The 23951-nt window shown below is 32.9% G+C and overlaps 1 protein-coding gene across 1 annotated transcript; it reads right to left on the bottom strand.

Moving 5' to 3' along the window:
- Positions 1-349: 349 nt before the first annotated feature.
- On the bottom strand, positions 350-21952 carry LOC111395641 (TBC1 domain family member 15-like). Its single transcript, XM_023021730.1, has 12 exons — positions 21497-21952; positions 11010-11105; positions 10289-10392; positions 9384-9541; positions 9179-9274; positions 8473-8595; positions 7758-7846; positions 5954-6059; positions 5073-5170; positions 3258-3518; positions 2876-2959; positions 350-704 (listed from the first exon to the last, which is right to left on the bottom strand). The coding sequence occupies exons 1-12, from the start codon at positions 21584-21586 to the stop codon at positions 690-692; spliced, it is 1320 nt and encodes a 439-aa protein (XP_022877498.1). The 5' UTR covers positions 21587-21952; the 3' UTR covers positions 350-689.
- Positions 21953-23951: the final 1999 nt, after the last annotated feature.

Genomic DNA, 23951 nt, shown 5'->3' with positions numbered 1-23951 from the left:
AGTAGGTGTGAGGATTGAGGTGTGGCTACTTCATATTTCCACCTAGAACTACCCAAAAAATGTTTTGGAACAATTTGAATCACTTTTGGGAGGATTCAAATGATAACAAGAAAACTGTATCAACAAACTGCAACAAGTTGAGCTTGTCGCCTGTCTTTATTTCTTTACATCTTTAATCAAGTGTTTCATTACATCTCTTTTGCAGTTTTGCATCTTACAGGTTTATCTTTATGGTGGCTGAACGATTGATGAATGCATTTCATTTCTTTATATTTCATATCAGTAATTAACGGTAGAAGTTTAAAAAGAACAGGTAAAAATATGTCGATTATAATATGGGAACAAGAACAAATCCTCAAACTGTTGCTTTTATTACTAACAACAAATCAAATATTGTACACACATTTTCCTTTTATATTCAACGATTACAGGATGCACGATTCAACATTACAAAGCTCTGTTATAAATTTTTATAGATAGATAGTATGCAAAGAATGAACGGTATTTTCACTTATAAAAATGGCATCCCCGGGTATAATATGCTCCCAAGAACGGTACAGATGTTTATTCAGATCATATCAGCATCAGAAATATACAACTGGCTTGTTAGTAAGGTTGCAGAATAAAATATCGCCGTTGCCTCATAATGCCATAAATTTAAGTACATCTTGGGAACACTTCCTCCATTGCTATGCATTTTTTGCCTGCAAGGATGTCAAACAGAACTGGGTGAGGGACGTAATGAGCTAAAACTCATCAATGTTGTAGCTGAAAAGATCATGCTCACATTTCGATGCATTTTACCAAAGACCTCAACATTTTTATCAACATAAAAATGGCTTACAAATTGACAGAAATATTGCCTAGAAATAGAGAATCATGTGAAAAGCGGTCAGAACGGAAAGAGCCACAACAAACATATAGCCAAAAAGCAACCGAAAAAAATTGTGGAAAGAAGTCTCTCTTTAGCACCTGAGGAGCGATCCGAGCACAAAAAATAACAAAAACTAAGCAATGGCACTAGAATGTTGAAGGCAGCGTTTTTACTATTTTACAGCATAAATAGGACAGATCTTCATGAATCTTCATGAATTCTCAAAGGAAGTACTATCATGGGTATCAAATTTATATATGTCAAGTTTATTTAATCATATTATTCACATAATGTGTAACTTCTGTTATATATTGATGGACAGCCTCAGCAAGGGGGGAGATTCTTTGGTGTGAAAAAGCATTTTTATGGGTTCTGGAACTTCTTCAGCTAGAGTTGAAGTGGCAGGGTGATGGAAAAGATTTTTCTGAGTTCTTTCAGGCCATATTCAGTAGTAAATTAGGAAATTTCTACGGTAAGTGATTTATTTTTGGTGACCGGAGCTTGGGATGTTAGGAAGTTGGAGCCACTATTTTTACTGGTGGATAGTGCTCAGAATTTGTCCATCCCATTGGGTAATAACACTCATTCCTTGGATAAATGGATTTGGCATTTTGAGGCAAACGGAATGTACTGCGTCCAGGGTGGGTATAATGGTTTGTTGCAGCATGCGTGCTGGCAGAAAGTTCCAGCAACACAGGCATTATTGGACGGAAAATAACTACATGAAAACTACCAGTGCCTCCTAAGGTAAACTCTTTTCTTTGTTGGGTCTCCAATGAGGCTATTCTTACATGTGTAAATCTGAAGAGCTATGGGGTTACTGTTGAAGAGAGATGAAGGCCAATTCCATGTGTTGTTTTGGCGCGAGTTTGCCAAAGGAGTTTGGAATGTGACGGGATGGAGGAGCAGGCTAAAACCTTTGTATTGGGATAATGGATGTGCATCATACCCTACTTGGAATATCTCAAGGTAGTAGCGAGCAAGAATTGGGAAGTTAAGGATGCATTCTACGAGCGATATAAGGGTAATGCAACCATGTGGTACATGGTGCAATCCTTGAACAGAATTTCCTAGCTGATATTGTGGAGGCTCTGCAGCAGTAGGGGCTGGGTGTGGTGAAATTCCAATTAGGTGGAACCCGAGCTGGTAGGAACAAAAAAAGCTGCCTCAGGTTCGGAGGTTAAGCTTAAGGATGTCGCAGTAAGAAAGGACACTAATTTTATTTCATCTGGGACGGTGATTCAAGATAGGATGTTTATTGGGATAATGGATGTGCATACCCTATTTGGAATATCTCAACATATTGGGGATCAAGAGTTGGGAAGTTAAGGATGCATTCTACGAGTGATATAAGGGTAATGCAACCCTGTGGTCCATGGTGCAATCCTCGAACAGAATTTCCTAGTTGATATTGTGGAGTGTCTGCAGCAGTGGGGGCAGGGTATGGTGAAAATCCAATTAGCTGGAACCCGAGCCTCAGGTTTGGAGGTTAAGCTTAATAAGGACATCGCAGTAAGAAAGGACTCTAATTTTATTTCATCTGGGACGGTGATTCAAGACAGGGTGATTTAGCTGCACAATTGAAGATGATGGTCAGGCAGTTTGGGCTGGAGGATGCAGTGGAAATAGCGATTCGAGATGGCCTTATTTTTGCTAAGGAACACAAATTCAAGATTGCTATGGTGGAATGTGACTCCCTTCAAGTGGAGAGCAGTCTCGAGTCTGATTTCTGTTGAGCACTGAATGCAGTGATCTTGTCTGATATTTTATCTTTAATTGCCGATGTTGATTGTGGCTACTGCTGTTTTATTTCTTGCAAGGAAAATCAGGTAGTCCACAATATGACAGCTTCCTTTTTGCCTCATTGTTTGTGTCGTAGTTGGAATGATTGTATTCCCCTTTTCCTTTTGCCTTTCGTTTGAGGCGATATAAATTAATGAACTATTTGGATTTTCACCAAAAAAAAAAAAAAAAAAAAAAAAAAAGGAGGAAAAATCATACCTTTTTCAGATATTTCTTGTGAAGTTTCATGGCACCAGTGCAAGCTTTCTTGGCATCAAGGTCTCCCGTAATGTCATTCAATATCTGAGAATTTTAATGTGAGAAAACTCCAATTAACTGAGAATCATAGGAAAATAGTAGTTATAGGAATATGTCGCAACAAATGACATGAAGTTATATTGTTTGGAATCATTTTCTATGATATAAGCTTGCATAAAGTCAAGCACAAAAAACAATATCATTTAGAATAATGATTTTGATCTGAAAGAAAGGTTGACAGGCAGCTCCAAATGCTGTTTATTTCATCTTATTGCATGCATTCTCTAGCTAATTAAAAAATATTTTACTTAAAGCAGTAAATTTATGAATTCATCAAGCTAACCTTAACAACGTCATCTAGTCCTCGAGCTTCTGTCAACAATTTGGTACTCTTGTCTTTCAGGACACTAGCTACAAGAAAAACAGAAATTGGGAGAGGGGCTTCAGCACTTTTGCCTCCACTTTTCATGTTTTCTCTTTCATACTTTCCACATTGGCGAGTAGACTTCACTTTTCCTTTAGATCTGTCAGATTTTTCACTAGCTAATTCAGGGTCCTCATACATGATGAATAATTCAGGATCATACTCCAGGGCCCACATCATCTGTAAAGAAATGAATGAGAAAACTAAAATCAATAGGAACTTACAACTCAGACCAAGAAATACGTGATGATATAACCAGAAAGATGCTGTCAATTCTCTAAGAAAGGTACATTAGTGTGAAAAATTTTATCATCTGAAAGCGACCGTTGATTGAAACTAAATTTTTGACCATTGGCCAGAGATCTAAATAAATGACAGTATAGAAGCATGTTGAAGAAAGTAATTGGAGCATTAGCAAAGTTCAGTGGATGCGACAGAACCAAAATCTTTCTGAGAGCTTTGCTATAATATTAGCCAAAAACCAGCTTTTGTTATTGGGTCCTAATCTTATTTGTCGATTGTCTCCTTTACAAGTATAGTAATCAAACCACCAGGACCACACTGGGAGGTCAGACAGGAAACCCAAGACCCGAGTTGCAAACCATCCCAGCTAACTCTATTCAACCAGTTCTCAATTGAACCAGTTAAGGACTATCAAATCTGACACAGCTTAGAAAACTGAAGACCCAATTTTGTTAAACTGGTTGGTTCATCCAAATTATTACAAAATTAGCTTCTTCCAGGTTTTGATCCTGAGACGTAGGTTTCTATGCCCACCAGTAATTTGGTTTTAATTGTAACTCCCACTCAATATAACAATAAACCTGACTCTTAAAGTACAGTGTAAAGTAGCTACATTGAAAGTTTATGTTGGAGCATAGGCAAGAATTTAATAAAATTTGACTAGCCAAGTATTAAAAGAAAATGCTGCCATAGTTATTTAATTTTCAAATAACTATCTTATTGCTTAATTGCTCTATAATAAATTTTTTTACCTAGGATAAATTTGATTCCTTCAAACAAAAAATGTCCAATGTACTAAATGATTAGTGAACAATAAGAAAATTAATAGTGTATAAATTAGCATAAATAACAATGTGCTAAATGATTAGTGAAAAATAAGACATCAAATACTTCATCTTCTACTTAAACTACTTATCATAGCAATGAATTAGGTTTATTATGTCCAAAAGGGAATCACTAATGTGTCTGTATTATAAGCAAAAACCTGACATGCAAAATAAAATGAATAGGTTTGTATTATTGTCATTATTGATAAACCAATTCAAAACTTCTATTATCTCAAATTAAATACCATATTAGTCTGCAGAAGAATTCAATTAATGCCTTCTAAAATTATCTATAATTCTTTTAGCTATTGACCCAACCCCAGTTAACGTCTAGACCAGATCTGGTACCTTTGTTTACAAGTCAAATTCACCTTTGCAGAATCACATGGGTTGATGAAATTAAAAAAATACTTGAGCATTGATAGTTTTATTTTGATGATGGACCTTGATTGTGCGAAGAAAAAAGGAAAAAAAAATCCAAGCAGTAAAATAGATAAGCATGGGATAAGTCTTTGCTGACGTGAGTAGCTAGTTAATCAGAACTATTACTAGAAGGTATTTGTTAATGCTCCATTAATTAAATGATTAAATTCGCTTTTAGAAATATATAAGTATATAACAACTATACTCTTGAATTTCACAGATTATAGATAAAAGACATTACCTCCCAAAGGTATAATGAATCACCAAAAGAGAATTCTCGACGAAACAAAACCATAAGCATTCTGAAAGCAAACAGATAATCGCCTCCACCAAGGGTTTCTGTTCCCAAGATAAGAAATAACACCTCTGTTACTTTCTCAATGCGAACCTAGAAATTAGTAAGGAAATAAGCAAGAAACAAATTTACAATGCAACGACTTTTAAAGAGTCTTCTTGATGAAACCATCAAAATCAAGAGAAATTCTATCTTTGGTCTTCTTTTTTTCTTTTCTGCCGAGACACTATAGAAGAACTTAAGAAAAATGAACAAAGACATCAACACCCTTTGTAAATAGGTAATGGATTTGGTTTCCTTTCTTTCTTTCTTTTCCTTTTTTACACACACACACACACACACACACACACACACACACACACACACACACACATGTATATCTTAAGTAATTCAAATGAAGTTTGGATAGGGAAATATACTGTAAAGATTAAAGTACACATAATTTCAATGCAAGTCGAACACAAGATGTTTACCCAGATGCAATAGTGATAGGAAAGTTAATGTTGTAACAAAAATATTTTTGTTGACAATGATGTAAAGATGATAATTATTCGTACAACACAAGCAGATCAATACATCCATCTGGCAAACATTTGACTATAAATGTCAGATGAAACAACTTTTATGCATTGCAGATGCTACCAATTAAGAAGAAAAGATGTTATGAAATGTTTAGAGGGGAATAATCTTCATCTCAGCTGACGTAATAAATAGTTCAGGGTTTCAATTTGAAAGCACATTTCATAATCTTTTTAAGAATGCAGAATATTCAAATGTAAAGGTGAATAAAATGACACAGTGTGGAAGAAAGTGGGTAGAGACTATACCTAAGTGCTGATGAAGTTTAGGATTGATAACTTGTGTTATTGAAGCTAGATTGCTGAGCTGTGTCTCCACTCCTACAGATCTCTCAGTGCATCTGAAATTTCCTCGCTTTAAAGTTTCAAATAAACAAAAACTTAATTGGCCATATGAAAAGAAAATATCGTACAAAAGAATTATATCTCCTAAGAACTTTATTTGTGTTGTAGCCTATAAGATATTTCTTTCACAGATGGAAAAAGGTGGACATATTGCAAAGCAAATAAAAATCTATCAGAACTCAGTGGTATGATATCAGATAATAGAATGAATTACAATTAAGAAATAGTCCCTAAACACCAAACCACAATAAGTAAATGAACGCAAACACTGTGCTTTTCCATTCTTTAGCTCTTTTGACTGTTAAGGTCAACTTTAGAAGATTATTAAGCCTTTTTTGAGCCCTATTTTTCACTAATTCTCCAAACTCATTTTCAACCACATATTCTCTTAATAAAATAATATTACATGTAAATCTAAGTTTTTTTCCTACTTGTCAACCATACGTTTTCCAAAAATTCACTATTCCAAAATCTATTCTTTACCAAATAATAGGGCTCAAACAAGGGCTAAATCAATTTTCTTCATTATACGTCATGATTACCAGCTTCCTTCTAATTTCTGAAATTTTAGAACAAATTTTAGAACATGACAATTCTCCTGGCATGTCAATTGCTTCTACCTTAAAAGGGCACCTCCAAGGAGAATTTTCTCCAGCAATAATATAATATCAAAAAAGATATTTATTCTAATATCCAGTGAATTTGGGCATAGATGCAATAGAGTAAGAAGTCTGAGTTGGGGAACCTTGATCTCGGTAAATATTTTCAAGCCAAATTTATGTAAGTTCCAATAAAAACACTCTTAAAAGAAGAACACCAAGATCTCTGAGGCCAACCAAAAAAAAATAGCAAGGGGCCAAAAGTAATTAAACGACTATAATTGCTGCCTCTTTTTCAAATTACAACCAGAAAGAGAAGAATGTCTTGGACTATAGTTGCAAAGATTGAGAGGTCAAACAGAAATATTTGGAAGTCGATGATTTCTTAGGAGATTACTAGACGTGTACAATGCCGTAACATATTTTCAAAAGTAGCATTTCTATGGAATTAATGCTCAATGCCATCAGGTGCTTAAAAAATGTAGAATTCGAATGCATTTACATGTAAATTCATCGGCATTGAGCAGATAGTTTATATAATAGGTGACATTAGTAAAAAAAAAATCTAAAGGGGGAGGCAATTTAGTAATCAAACTTTTTAGACTTCTTCTCTCAACATTATTATACAAATAGTTGATGGGTCCTGAATGATGATAGAAAGGTAATACAAAGTTAAATAGTTACTTTTTGAAGGTACATCATACATGGGAAGCAACTGAAACAAAATCGAGGGCACAATTTTGTAACATCATGTTAGATATGTGCAAGTGTTGTTCAATTTGTGTACAGTTTTTAAATATTCTAGGCTAAGCTGAAATGAAGCTTTTATTACATCTAAGCAGCAAATTGTACGAGGACAAGGTTGAAACTTAATTTGTCTTTAAAGAATAAGGAACAGAGAACATTTTGGATGCCAAAAAAAAAAGTCAATTAATATATTTCAGAAATGTTTGCTAGAAAAGAAAATATTAGGACTAAGTTTCTAGATTCGCATAATAAGTTTGTAACAGAGGGGAAGTTCTTAGATCACGAGACTTCACACATAGAAATTTGAAAGCACAACATTTGGAATGCTTATAAAAGATGGAAAATAGATTCAAAAAAGTTACCAATCTGCGCATCAAACGTTGAAAGCACCAAAATGCATCTGCTTCATCTTCAAGTAACATTATCATAGGGGAGCAAAGATCACTCATTCCTGCTCAATATACCGATAGAGTTCAGAATAAGCACATTTATGTGTTTACTTGATATAGAACTAGTTCCAAATGATCTGCGAATCTAAGATGACATAATACAAAGTGTTCCGAAGAAGTCCAGAAAGTCTAGATCAAGACCAGATTAACATGGGAGCAGGAGCAAATTTAGTTGTGATCATTTTTCAGCGTCTAACAATAATGTAAACTTGCACTACTATTTCCAAAATCTGAATCCAAGTATTCAAATCAAAATGGATTAAGCAGATCAATATTGCATAAACTAGAATGTGAATTTACACCTTCCCTAGTTAAATTGTTGTTGAATCTAGATGTTAATTTCAATGGGAGACTGTGTCATTGCATCTGTAATAACAAGTGAATGCTTTTACCATTTGTCATCCAGAGAAGACGGTGTCATGAGAACTGATGAAACTGTGTTTTCCACTTTAAGGACACAAGTTAATTACATTCAAGGAAATGGTACAGAAGAAACAATTTATGACATTTTGCATTTTGAACACCTTGATCCATAATTGTCTTATCAAATTCAAATAGACATAGGTGAAGCAGATAAAGGAGCTAAGTGAGACCTAATACCTGAAAAGAATTTAATTTTGTTACCCACCTTGGCAGTAGCCCACATCTTTATCAAACCAGGCATAAACAGACAGAATATCCCAAAGTTTTGACAAATTTTCTTGCTTCTCATAAAACACTAGAGTCCTGTCAGTTCGCACCACGTCTAGACCTGGAACGAATGTCAAACCAAGATTAAAAAATCACAAACTAGGGCATCAAAATGAAAAACAGAACAAAAGATTGTATGGCATATTTTCATTACATGAGATGAAAAATACTATCCCCTCTCCCAGTTTGTTCTACTGGGTTACAATATAATAGCTTATCTCGTAATTGCTTCTCATCACAAAAAATTCAGTTCACTAAATTTCTTATTATACCCTCAGTATGTTAAATTTGTAGAAAGTGTTTGGACATTAATGAAATAAATAGACACTATAACTATTTCTATAAAGGGTAATTCGTGAAAAGTGTGGAAGTTTCCCTAGGACACCAATTTTATGGTGTGATCTTAATTCCTATACAAAGCCTAATAAGCATTTCAAAATGTGAAATGGGGAGTATTACATCAACAATCAGTAGTACAGTAATTAAATCAGGATGGGGAAAAATTTCTCTGTTTGTGAATCTCTAACATATATATGTTGAATTGAGGAATTATCTAAGCAAATAACTAGCTCTCCCACTGACCATCAGCGGAAAAATTTACAGAAAAAACAAAAGAACATGTGTAATTTACATAAGTTACGTACCTATTTGATGTAAGGTAAGTTTCCACTGAATTTCTTTCTTGCTCATAGTACAATGAGTATTTGGTTCTTTTGCCATTTCAGAACCATTGAAAGCATCTGTTATTGAAGGTTGAACGCATTAAAAAGTTATACAAAGTAAGAAATTGGTCGTTATCCCCCTGGACTAGCAATGTAATTAAAAGAAAGCTCAGAGTTCAACAATTACCAATCCCCTCAGCGGAAGATACATTTGCCTCTTGAAGTACAAGAGGATCATAAATAGGTTCGCCATCTTCAGTAATTACAGGTGCAGTGATAAATTTACCACTTCCAATCAAGGGAAACATTAACCGACACTCGTCTTTTAACACAGCATACTGAACTCTGAAGTATAACCAACGAATCAAAAAATAACATAAGATATATTTAACAAATCAGGACTGCAAAAATGAGTGGAGTGGGTTAATATTCTTAAATTTTAAATATATGACCAAATGGAGAAACAGAACAACATGTATATAAGTTACTAACAAACTGTAAAATTGAGTCTTATATCTTGGATAAATATTCTATCTGAAACTCACGGATTATAATTCTTTTTCCAACCTCGCCCCCAACCCCAATAGCATTTTGCAGCCAATACCATTTTTATCTTGCACATTGTGTGGAGAAGGATGGATGAAGACTAAAGGGAACACTATGTTTCAGATGATGCAGACAAACAAAAAAAATATGTTTTCCACTACTTATTATTAGAGAAACAAAAAGTGTCCCTCCAAAAATAGTGGGACCAAGTCTATCCTCTGAATATATTAGATCTTAGTAGATTGATAGGTTTATTAGGAGAATACAGCTGCACAGCTACGTACGGTTAACAAACTAACTCATGCAATTTTTAAGACAAAAATAACAGCTCTCTCTATAATACCTCCATACCACTTTCGAATTTACAGATAGATATCCTTATCATCATCGCTATGTGTACAGTGATTAACACAGCAATTAACGCTTCTTTTGCAGGAATATGTTCTGGTCAGTAATGATCAATATAACGTCTTTTATCTGAACATGCTAGGTAGCTTACCTGAATGTAGCATTCATTGCAGTAAAATGAAATAAGGACCAGATTACCTTCGTTGCTGCCGTATTTCATCTCGTTCATTGAAAGTACTCTTAGGATCATAACAGCCAAGTAAAAATTCCCAAACTTCACCTCTAATTGATGGGTGGATCCCCTATTCACCACAAGTACATTATGATAATTATTAGTTTCAAATTCGATATTAGAATACTCTATTGTGTTCATAGAAGATCTGAAATGTGCTATGGTAGCTGATCCAAGGCAAAACAAAGAATTTTTATCATCAAATTTAATGTTGTTCAGATTGTCACTCTAGAAGGGGGGAAATTCGAAGGAAAATGCTATTTTTACAGTCCATGTATACATTAAGGTTAACATTGTATGAGGTGTAAAAATCTGTGCCGTGAATTATCTTAAGTGTTGTTGAAATCAAAGGTAAAAAAGTATGCCACCTCACACACTGTAAAAAAACTGTTAAACTTAAGTTAATGTCACTGTAGCAGGACTGAAATTCTAAAACTGATAAAAGAATCCCTTCAAAAAGAAATGCAGACAAAGGCAAGAAAGCACATATACTGCTACAAATACAGTATAGAATACCACATAAAAAAAATAAAATAATAATAAAAGGAAGGAAGGAAAAAACAGATGATTGTTTATCAACCAAAATAATCTTCACCAGATTATATTCATTTTTGGATGAGAAAATATAGAAAGATTATCATGGTGGAAACAAGTAGCAATTTGTCATAAAAAGAAAGAAAATCTTACCCCCCGTTGAATTCGACCGAGTGTTTTGCCTATATCAAGATGACCTTCTGGAGAGAAAGCAGCTTGCCATTTCCGAGCACTTAATGTTTTGCCAGCCTGATTATGTAGATAAAGAAGTGGTGTCAGGACAGGAAGCAGGTGACAAGTAATAGGAGTTTAAGGGAAACAATAGTTAGAAGAATTCAAAAGAATGCCTAAACGAAATCCTAGTATAAAAAGAAATGCCCACTAACCCTCAATGTATATTTGGCAAGATATATAATACTACTTCCATCCCATAAAGATAGTCATATCTTCCTTTTTCCTGTGTCCCAAATTATAATCTTGTTTCTTATTTGAGAGTGTAGTTAATATATTAGTTTCCTAAATTGCCTCTATTTAATGTGCTTTATTATCACAAAAATAAACCACTTCATTTTTCAATTATAATTGGAACAATAAATTGAAAACCATAAAAAGTTCCATCTTCCATGACATTTTTTCATTTGTATTTGGAGGATAAAAAATGGCCCACCATCATCTATTGTCATCATTGCATTAAATAATGACTAGTACCAAGAATAGTTTAATTACCTTGAACATTGCATTGCATAATTTGTCAACATTGGATTGCATTAATATAGGGGTATATTAGGAAAAATGATAATAAAATTCATTGTTTCAACTGTCAGGTGCGGACGCAGAGAAATTGAGTTAGGGCCCACAATCAAATTTTGTACAAATCGAATACTTTTTATTTTTTATTTTTGAGTGATTCATATTTGACTCAAAAAAATGTAGATTTACGTTTCAAAAATATTTCTTCATTAATATTTTGCTAATAATTTTCATCTATTTGATTTTGAACAATAATTTTTTTAATATTTTGCTCATCACAAGAAAATGCATATTTATGTTTTAAAAAATTGTGTATTTGATACAAACAATTAATTCAAGTAATCGAAAGAAAAAATAAATAACCAATATTCAATACTAATAATTAGTCAAATAAACACAATTCATTAGATATAAGTTAAATTTTATATAATCAGCTTAGACATGTGCTATATACATAAATAGGATAGGAGAAAATGCAAATTTAGGTTCTAATTAGTTGAAAATTTGATTGAAAAGTGAAAATTTGTAGTAGATGTGATAATTATAGAGAAATTATAGACAAATTTTAAAAAATTAGAAGATTTAAGATTTTGATAAAAGGTTTGAAGGAGAGAATACGATAGAGCAATAAAATAGAGAGAAAATTTAAATTTATTTTGATTTTATCTCTGTTTGGTGGGGACTAAAATCCGATTTTTAGTAAATTTTGATAAAATTTTAGAAGTTAAGGAATCCAGAAAATATGTTATTAACTTTGATTTAGATTAAAATTGAAATTTCAATCGATACCAAACATGACTTTATCAAAAAAAGAAAAAAAAAGGGAAAATCTCAAAAGTTGGGGGGTCAAGTGACCCCCCTTGGGTCCGCCCATGTCAACTGTATTAACTAAATTTTCTTGATCTGTGTGAAAAAATAAATAGGATTATCTTTATAGGACGGAGGTTGTTAATCTCGACTTATTCAACAAGCTAGATTTCCAGCTGTCATACCTAATAAACAGGTTTCTAACTTCTAAGCTTAAATCAAGAATAAATAGAGTCCATCGAAAACAAGACCGGATTATTCAAATCCTAGGCTTAAAGACAAGATCAATAGTGGTAGCCTCATAATAGGAGAAGGTGAGTATGAATACGAATGTGATACACCTATCCTGGGATAAAACTTGATGGGCACGAGTAAGAATCTAGCCCAACAAATAGTCATTCTCATATGAACTATATACTTGACGGGTGAGTATCCATATGAATGTAATAGACCTATCCTGGAAGAAAACTTGATGGGCATGGGTGAGAAACTGGCTCAGCAAATGGTCATTCTCGTACAATCTACATACCCAAGAGTGATTTCCCATCAATCGGAGGATGGTCAACAGACTTTGGGAAGTCACCTTCTCCATGAATTACATACTAAACAAGCCAATATTTTTCCTAGGTCGTATCTTTATTGATTTAGTTAAATTAACATACAGACACAAGTGTACAACACTCAGAAACTATAGTGCATATGCAAAATGTGGAGGATGTTAAACCTGGAATCAAGACAATTGCACAGCCTGATTAGACTACAAAAGTAAATAATTTACTAGGCTTTCTTATTGTTACTAATCCTGAAGTTCAATCAATTGGTCTATGTGATAAAATTGACCGTCCTCTAGATTTTAAGGACAAAGAAGGAAAAAATACATATGGCTACAATCTACAGTTATACTAAATGAACTTGATCGCTTCTATTCTCCAAACTATAATTTGCTATCTATACTTCTAGGATCCACAGGAAGAGAATAAACTCAAATATCTGAAAAAAGTAGAAAGCCCCTTGTTGAATGAACACAGTTCTGGAAGACAGTCATTAGGCCTCTCACTGGCAATCCATTGTATCTGAATGCATAAAAAATGCAAGAAAATATGGTTATAAAGTTAATTTTCACACTATTTACACTTATATCCTCTTTTCTGCTACATGATGCCCACTAAATCTCTGTTTTAGAAGTCAATTTGAAGCTTACATTGAACAAACTCAATAATCATTAAGAAGAAAAAGGAAAGAAAAGACTTCTCTCGCAACCTCATGATATAGAATATCTTAGCTAATCCAGGACCCTAAACTCCCTTTCCCTTCAAAGCTTGTACTTTCTAAAGAACAGACACCTTAACAAGCCAGGAATTTTTTGTACCCTGCCTTCCTCTGTGGGGCAACGCAACTTGGATTGAAAAATGTTGTCAAATGTTTGGAGAGCAAAATCTATTCAAAAATACTTAGGAAGTTAATTCTTGGAGATATCAATTGAGAATATATTCGGATATGGGCCGGGCGAGAAGACTAGTTGAGTTTGACCCAGAATTGAAAAGGTCCTTTTTACTGGGTCTATAAAGCGTGTGGGCCCTGCCTTCGTTGTCCCCGTCAAAGACTAGGCCCAGGGTCTGACCAGGAGAAATCCATTGCCATTAACCTACTACTGGAAGAGGAAAGTTTTGATCGAGCTAATCTAATTGTGGAAAAGGAAATAATTAGTGCGTCTTTCATATTTGATTAAATTAAATTTTATTTATTATTATATGCAAATTTAAAGAATTCGGGCAAAATAAATGGATAATAATAATGAATTCTAAAATATATATTTAATCAAAATTAATTATAAAATAATCACCGACCAAACATGTACCGAAATCAAATAACTTTTCTGTCTTCAAAATAAGGAAGGAAAATGTTTGGTAATTGAATATTAGTTGCGGTTTCTATAGATAAAATGTGTGGATAAGATGTAACTTTAACCAAATGTGATTAAAAAATAATCGCTACCCAAAACGCGTCAACTTTATGGTAAATATTTGAACTCAAAGATTGGAAAAGAAACGCCCTTGCAAGCATTAATCAAAGGAAGGTTGATGCATGGAAAAAGTAAAACACAAGAAAAGAGCCATAATAATATTGAACATTGAATATCAGATTAAAAGGAGAAATCTCTGAAACAGTATTAATTTAAGATGGCTATATTGCGTCCATAATTATTATTTTTTTTTTTCACCACACAATCACAACTCCTAAGATAGAGGATATTTTTTTGACAAAGCACCACAATAATTTAAATTAAACTTTTCTGTCTTCAAAATAAGGAAGGAAAATGTTTGGTAATTGAATATTAGTTGCGGTTTCTACGGATAAAATGTGTGTATAAGATGTAACTTTAACCAAATGTGATTAAAAAATAATCGCTACCCAAAACGCGTCAACTTTATGGTAAATATTTGAACTCAAAGATTGGAAAAGAAACGCCCTTGCAAGCATTAATCAAAGGAAGGTTGATGTATGGAAAAAGTAAAACACAAGAAAAGAGCCATAATAATATTGAACATCTAATATCAGATTAAAAGGAGAAATCTCTGAAATAGTATGAATTTAAGATGGCTATATTGCTTCCATAATTTTTTTTTCACCACATAATCACAACTCCTAAGATAAAGGATATTTTTTGACAAAGCACCACAATAATTTAAATTAAACTATTTAAATGATGTAAGAAATCTAAACCAAACTATTTTAAGGGATTTGAGTTTTTTTAAAAATTTTTTTTAAAGCTTGATCAAATAGTATTTTGTCTTAAAATTTTGGATACAGATATTAAACATCGGAAATTTTCCGATTGATTTTTTTAGTCCTGTATTAAACCCTCAATTTAGTCGTACATTTTTTCTTCCTGTTCACTTTCACTAGCTCAATGATTACAAAACATTTTTTTATACTTTATTAATGACTAAAAAAATTGAAGAAAAGTCTCAACTATGAGATTATGAAACTAGGATGATTAACATATTGCTTGTATTTGGAAATTGACAATTGACCAAATTTCTCATTCTAAATTAATTCCATACTTCTATTTTATTTTAAACGTTAAGGTTGTAATTTATCAATCTAATTTCAAACAAAAATTATAATTTTAATATTTTGAAACTGTCTCATCGTTGAAATTTTGAAACTTAAATTAAATTGTCTTAGAATGGCTTGACTTATTTCAAAATCTTTTTACCGGTCAATTGGCTCGGTCCATATAAACATGACCTCAGCTCGGACCATCGTGGGCCAAAATTCACGAGTGGTTCGATCCACTTTCCATTCCTAATGAATCCGTGTGGACCAAATCAATGATTTTGAAAAAAAACAATTCCAATTTGGTTATATTGTCCAATAGTTTATAGCCCTATTTCTAATTCATCCTTGAAAAAATTTACCTAACGCACCCCCCCCCCCCCCAAAAACACCACAAATCATGGCTCGAGCGTGGTTTGTCGGAGCAGAGCTGAGCTGGTTGTTTTTTTTTTTTTGGGGGTATAGCTTTGCAACTGCTTTGAAAGGTAAGCTGCCTTTTTACAGCTGCCAAAAGCTGCCTTTTTACAGCTGCCAAAAACCTTTCAAATAGGCAGTTGTGCAACTATCTTTTTGCGGTTGCCTTTCGGCCTTTTCGATGGTAGGCTGCCTTTGACTATCGCTGCCTTATTTCTAGGACACGGACCAAACTGGCGGCTCGAGGCGACACTTGAAAATGAGGCTCGATCTGAACCTCGACTCGGTTCCAACGAGTCATGAGTCGAGCTCGTTCGAGATTTTTTAGAACCGAGTCGTGAACTGTTCGAGTCGACGAACCGAATTAACATCCACACCATAATTAGCATCAAGAAAAACATGTATCATGATGAAGGAGAAAAAGTTTCCCATGTGAGAAAAAGGAAATTGTACCGTGCACAATCATAAGGAAAACAAGACAAGTTAATAATTGTTAAAAAGTAAAAATTGTGATGTGAATATAATCACCCTTACTTAAAAATGTATTGAAGCAAATAATAGGTTGAAGCAAATGATAGATAGATTTGAGCAATGGATAAAATCCTAAAAAATGGGCTGATAAAAAGAAGGAAAAATTGCAGCAGAGACCTCAAACCTTTAAAACATTAGTAGACATTTTTCAAACCTTTAATTTGTTGCAACCATCACTCCAAACTTTTCAAAATGTTGCGGCGGAGGCCCTTTTTGACGGTTTTCATCCAAATGTCTGTTAGTTGACTAAGGAATTTGACTTTGATCATATTTTTAATATTTTTAAAAGGGTAAAATAGTAACTTTCCATTTATTATGTTAAAAATGTTGGAAATTAAATTTGAAAAAATAAGAAATTAGAAAAAAAAAAAAAAACTCAATCGTGTTCTTCCCCCCACCCCAACCGAAACCCATTATCTCTACCTTCCGACCACAGCCACCTCCACCTCAACCTCCATCCCCAACCATAAAAACCCAAATCATAGTATAACCCATAGAAATATGAAGACAAAGAATCAAAATGTAATACACATATCTATGGTTCGAATTGAAACAGGTAAGCTGTAATTCGATGATCCATACAGAAGATTATAATTCATTCTTTGACAGTTTTTGTCTCATGGACGACAAGAGAATTAAAACTTTTAATGTACAGAAATGAATCGCAGCTGTTGAACTTGAAAGCTTCTCTCCGACAAAGTCTTTACATTTTCATTTGTCTCTGCAAACTCTCATTGTCTCTTTTTCTCTCTGTATCTTTCATTCATCCATTTCAATCTTTTTATTTTAGAGATAGAAAACGTGATGATCAGACCGTGATAGAGAGAGAAAATGAATGCTGTTGGAAGGCAGAAATATTGGGGTGGGGGGAAGAAGACGATTGGGTATTTTTTTTTTCTAATTTCTTATTTTTTCAAATTTAATTTCTAACTTATTTTTAATGTAATAAATGAAAAGTTACTATTTTACCTTTTAAAAATATTAAAAATATGTTCAAAGTCAAATTTCTTAGTCAACTAACAGACATTTGGATGCAAACCGTCCAAAGGGCCTTTGTCGTAACGTTTCGAAAGGTTCGGGATGACGGTTGCAACAAATTAAAGATTTGGGAAAAGCCTGGTAATGTTTTTAAGATTTGGGGCCTCAGCTGCAATTTTTCCTAAAAAGAATGTTTGATCAGTCGCCCAAACAGGAAACTCGTGAGATGCCGGTGGTCCTATATTTATTATTGATGGAAATCAATTAATTAATATTATTATTAAGAAGAATTTACATCCATAAAGCTTTGACATGCAAACTTTTGATTATTTTGTCATATCCGTTAGTTTAACTAAAAGAAAAATGTGACATTGTAGTTTTGTTAAATGCGGCTTCTAACTGGATTGACATATCACAATTTTTGTCGATAAAACTAATAGACACGGATGGAATGATAAAAATTGTAAAATATATTTAAATTCAGTAACTCTATTGAAATAAAATATAAGTTTAGTAACCAAGTAAGAACAAAATAAAATTTAATGACCCAATAAACTCAATATTGAAGTCAATGTTCAAAGCTCTTGGTCTAGTTTATTCATGATTTATTAGGACATACCTTACAAGCAAAAATAATGTTCAAAAGAAGTATATTATATGAATAATGCTATTTGCAGTCGTTTACTGCGACAGTCGCCCTACGTAGTATACATATGGCAGGTAATTATTTGATGCATTAATGTGATAGTTTTTTTTATTCATTAATGTATCAAATAATCACCTGCAATATGTATGCCATATAGGGCGACTGTTGCTGTGAGCGACTGCAAATAGCATTATTCATATTATATAGATAATGCAACTAAGTTGATCGAAATAGTGATAACCTAGTACTCTTAGTAACGTTAAAGAACTATGAAAATTTAAATTAAACTTCCTTTCCTTAAAAAAAAAGTTATTTGCTCAAGAGAGTTGATTAAATTTTAAGATAAATTAAATTGTGCGTCTTCAACCCTTCCATTCAATTGAATTTTTATTCCTTTGCATTTCCCAACCTTTTCGTTTGCACAAATGTTCCCTCCTAACGATTTCCATCCAGTTTTTTGTTAATGTCGCAAAAAATGACAAAAATGACATCTCTACCATTTAACTTATGTAAACTGAAAAAGAAGAAAAATAAAATAAAATAGGAAAATTGCAGTAGGGGTTCCTAATATTTTCAAAAAGTGCAAATAGATCCTCACATCCGCTAAAACTGGCATGAAATTCTGTTTGTCTACTTCTATTCGTTAGGTGATCTTGCTTAACAAGGTGATGAATAAGATGTAGTAGATGTTGAACACGTTTGTCTAAATCTATATCAATTAATCTAAAGATCAAATAGTAACGTAATTGTAATGTCATGTAGAGACGTAAAAAAAACACATTTACCTAATAAAATTACGAAGAAATTTTTAGTCAAAATTATATTTTAGTTCCATATTAGTCACTATGTCATTAACTTCAAAATCGATACGGTCTAGTAGTAATTAAAACTTTACAAGCTCTAGATTCTTGAAAAAATTTCCGAAATTGAAAAACATAGATGGAGCAGGTTGAGTAAAAAATATTGACGGTCAAATGGTTGATGAATATAGTGACTAAATTGTGAAGTTAGTGTAGATATGGGAAAAATGTTAAAACTTCAATACCACATAAAATGGAAATGGGAAAATTGCGGTGAGGGTCGTTGACCTTTTCAAGAAGTATAAATGAGTCCTAGCCCATTCTCAAATCTTAAGAGCGCCATCTTCAATGTTCACAAGTGAAGCTGGTTGAATAGTTTTGATCTAAATTGTCATTAGGCAGAAGATTTAGCTTTCCATTTTTTTTTTTTTTTTTAATTAAAACTATCTTCACTTTTTAATTTACGTCACTATATTCTATTCAAAAGTGTTACCAAATTATCTCACTTCTTCTTTGAACGAATTTTGAACAATTCAAGTATTCTTGCCAAATTAGGAAAAGTTAAAGAGAATGTCCAGTCCATCTAGACACTATTTCTCTCCATTTTTTTATTTTTTATTTTTGCATAAATTTCGAGACATCTGGACATGCTTGTATAAATGACATTTTGATAAGGGCACTATTATTCTGCATGAATGAATAAAAAATATCTAATTTTTTTTTTTTTTTTTTTTTAACATTAGACATACACTAGTCCTAAAAGTTTCCATCAACACAAAACCTAAAGTTCCCAACTAATCAAGTGTTATCAACCAATAGTTGTCGCCGGCATGTCTCTCTCTATCACTTTTGAACAATAAGCACGTCTGATTTAGTTTAAAAAGTTGATAAAAATCAAAGTCAAAATCAAAATTAATTTTAATAGCACGTTTCTTTGGATTCACAACTTTTATCAATTTTTTAACCATATATTTCATCGAAATTTATGATCTTTAACGAAATCAAACATGGGCTAAGAGAGATTTCAGTAGGGATGGGGTCTTTACAAGTTACCTTTTGCATTGAAGTCTCTTTTATTCTTTTGCTTTCTTTGCCATGAAAAACTTTTGTGAATCTAGGCCACCAAACAAAATCCACATCTTCGTATTAGGTGAAAAGCCGGAGTTATCATAAAGTTTTCAAACAAGATTCTGTCAAAAGAAACAACTGAAAGAAATTACAAATTATTTTTCATCAAGTAATTTTCTTGGTGAAGGTGGATTTGGGCAAGACCACTTTTAAAGGATCCTAATAAATATTAATGGATCCGAGACTGGAAATTCAACACATTCCTTCACAATTCTCAATTTATTTATACGAGAAAAACGTAGAAAATTCCTCCAAATATACCCTAATCTTTATCTCATTCATATAAGTTACTTCAGTTAACAAATTTATGCAAGATCAGAGCTGAGGGTTGTCTGGTTACTTAATCCATGGACTGGAAAGCTAAAATTAAGCAAAACTATTATGCAGCAAATTTCTACGATTCTTTTCCAGTTCATTATGTTGTTTACATGCCAAGAAAGATATGAAATGTCGAAGAAAAATGTAAAACCTTAAGAGGATAGCAGATTGCTATTTTCTGGTCTGGTCTGAAGAATTAACGCAAAGCCATCGAGAGAGAGTCTTTCGCGGGTAGCAGTATCTCAACTACAACTGGAGAAGCGGGAGATTTTTTTTTATGTCTTCCTCTCTTACAGCATAATTATGATGACTTAAAGATGTAAAATTTGACTGACTAAAACCAAGAAAGACAAGACAAGAACATAAAGGAGAATAAAGAATTTAATACAATACTATCTTAGAACAAATCAAAAGTACAATTTGCACAAGAATGAGTTGTATACAATTGCATTAACAATGTGCAATAATAGATCGAATATCTCACATAATTCATTGACAGATAAATTTTTACGATCAACCCTTAGAATTTATTATTCTGACTCTTTTAACCCTCTGAACTTGCTCGGGATCAGATCTTGGATTCGCCTCATTCTCCGAGAAAGTATTCTCCTTGTTGTCTTCAGCCTTAAGTGTTGATTCTGTGCTCGACCTCTTTGCANACACATATATATATGGCGCTGGCTGAAACTTCTAGTATGGCGATGGACATGATTTGATCCAAGTTCTCTAGACTGATCCACGTTTGCTTCAAGAAATGGATAAACATGGAGTGTCTAGAATTTTCCAGCTTGAGCTGATGAATGAAGACCAGCACATTTTAGAAATGTCAGTGCTGCATCTTCAGTCATTGGTTCAATCCGTCATGGGAATATCATCATCTTCAGTCATTGGTTCAATCCGTCATGGGAATATCATCAGAAAACAAATTTACAAAGTTTACATCCAAAGTAACCTCCATCCGTACTTTTTACAAGAAAATCCGGATAATTGGATACACCCACATTAAATCTTGACATAAAGTATCATGGTTTTCTCTTTACCCATAGTAGAAAAATGAATCAAACGAAAGAGCAATCGATCATATATATGTGTGTGTGTGCGTGTGTGTGTCTTTTCCAGTAACAATATACACAACGCCATTGGAACAGACAATCTAGTAAAAGGGAAAATTAATATTTATTACATCATTCAAGAAATAATGAACAAACCTTGATTCTGAACTTGGTTTTGGGAACATCAGTGCATTCAGGCCGGACCTCATAATAAGAATCAACAGGAGCTCCCGGGTCCCTCCACATTTTCTCAATTTAGTATCTCAAAAAATAAAAATAACAACTTAAGAGAATCTCCCACAAGAAACTGAAGAACCAACAAAAATGAGCTGAAATTCCCAAAACCCAGATCACAACTTCAGAAGAAAAAACATTTCCAATGGCCCCAGATTAATTTCCTTTTGACAAAGATTCAAGGGATATATAAATACAAGGAAAACAAAACTTTTTTCGGCTCTAGATCTTGCCTTGTTTTTCTTCATTAATTTATTTAGCAGTTGGGGGTGGTTGGTGAATGAGGTGAATTTACAGATATTCGACCCGGCCCGAACACACATCCACGAACAATGCCCGTTTTATGCGTTAATCTCCCTCATAATATCCTCTCTCTCTCTCTCTNAATATCAGATTAAAAGGAGAAATCTCTGAAACAGTATTAATTTAAGATGGCTATATTGCGTCCATAATTATTATTTTTTTTTTCACCACACAATCACAACTCCTAAGATAAAGGATATTTTTTTGACAAAGCACCACAATAATTTAAATTAAACTTTTCTGTCTTCAAAATAAGGAAGGAAAATGTTTGGTAATTGAATATTAGTTGCGGTTTCTACGGATAAAATGTGTGGATAAGATATAACTTTAACCAAATGTGATTAAAAAATAATCGTTACCCAAAACGCGTCAACTTTATGGTAAATATTTGAACTCAAAGATTGGAAAAGAAACGCCCTTGCAAGCATTAGTCAAAGGAAGGTTGATGTAGTGGAAAACGTAAAATGCAAGAAAAGAGCCATAATAACATTGAACATCGAATATCAGATTAAAAGGAGAAATCTCTGAAATAGTATTCATTTAAGATGGCTATATTGCTTCCATAATTTTTTTTTTCACCACACAATCACAACTCCTAAGATAAAGGATATTTTTTTGACAAAACACCACAATAATTTAAATTAAACTATTTAAATGATGTAAGAAATCTAAACCAAACTATTTTAAGGGATTTGAGTTTTTTTTAAAATTTTTTTTAAAGCTTGATCAAATAGTATTTTGTCTTAAAATTTTGGATACAGATATTAAACATCGGAAATTTTCCGATTGATTTTTTTAGTCCTGTATTAAACCCTCAATTTAGTCGTACATTTTTTCTTCCTGTTCACTTTCACTAGCTCAATGATTACAAAACATTTTTTTATACTTTATTAATGACTAAAAAAATTGAAGAAAAGTCTCAACTATGAGATTATGAAACTAGGATGATTAACATATTGCTTGTATTTGGAAATTGACAATTGACCAAATTTCTCATTCTAAATTAATTCCATACTTCTATTTTATTTTAAACGTTAAGGTTGTAATTTATCAATCTAATTTCAAACAAAAATTATAATTTTAATATTTTGAAACTGTCTCATCGTTGAAATTTTGAAACTTAAATTAAATCGTCTTAGAATGGCTTGACTTATTTCAAAATCTTTTTACCGGTCAATTGGCTCGGTCCATATAAACATGACCTCAGCTCGGACCATCGTGGGCCAAAATTCACGAGTGGTTCGATCCACTTTCCATTCCTAATGAATCCGTGTGGACCAAATCAATGATTTTGAAAAAAAACAATTCCAATTTGGTTATATTGTCCAATAGTTTATAGCCCTATTTCTAATTCATCCTTGAAAAAATTTACCTAACGCACCCCCCCCCCCCCAAAAAACCACCCAATTAAAATTTTGGATACAGATATTAAACATCGGAAATTTTCCGATTGATTTTTTTAGTCCTGTATTAAACCCTCAATTTAGTCGTACATTTTTTCTTCCTGTTCACTTTCACTAGCTCAATGATTACAAAACATTTTTTTATACTTTATTAATGACTAAAAAAATTGAAGAAAAGTCTCAACTATGAGATTATGAAACTAGGATGATTAACATATTGCTTGTATTTGGAAATTGACAATTGACCAAATTTCTCATTCTAAATTAATTCCATACTTCTATTTTATTTTAAACGTTAAGGTTGTAATTTATCAATCTAATTTCAAACAAAAATTATAATTTTAATATTTTGAAACTGTCTCATCGTTGAAATTTTGAAACTTAAATTAAATCGTCTTAGAATGGCTTGACTTATTTCAAAATCTTTTTACCGGTCAATTGGCTCGGTCCATATAAACATGACCTCAGCTCGGACCATCGTGGGCCAAAATTCACGAGTGGTTCGATCCACTTTCCATTCCTAATGAATCCGTGTGGACCAAATCAATGATTTTGAAAAAAAACAATTCCAATTTGGTTATATTGTCCAATAGTTTATAGCCCTATTTCTAATTCATCCTTGAAAAAATTTACCTAACGCACCCCCCCCCCCCCCAAAAACACCACAAATC

This window comes from Olea europaea, chromosome 6, assembly GCF_002742605.1.
Source record: "Olea europaea var. sylvestris chromosome 6, O_europaea_v1, whole genome shotgun sequence".
NCBI classification, from domain to species: domain Eukaryota; kingdom Viridiplantae; phylum Streptophyta; class Magnoliopsida; order Lamiales; family Oleaceae; genus Olea; species Olea europaea.
The sequence above is the reverse complement of the archived record's forward strand: the minus strand, read 5'-3'. Positions and strand labels throughout refer to the sequence as shown.

What these genes read in the sequence shown, in the direction of transcription:
- LOC111395641 (XM_023021730.1), bottom strand. Translation starts at nt 21,586, where the DNA reads ATGTGGAGGGACCCGGGAGCTCCTGTTGATTCTTATTATGAGGTCCGG. An exon ending in AAACCAAGTTCAGAATCAAG is followed by an intron (nt 11,106 to 21,496) that starts GTTTGTTCATTA and finishes CTACATAATCAG; the next exon opens with GCTGGCAAAACATTAAGTGC. An exon ending in GAAATACGGCAGCAACGAAG is followed by an intron (nt 9,542 to 10,288) that starts GTAATCTGGTCC and finishes GTTATACTTCAG; the next exon opens with AGTTCAGTATGCTGTGTTAA.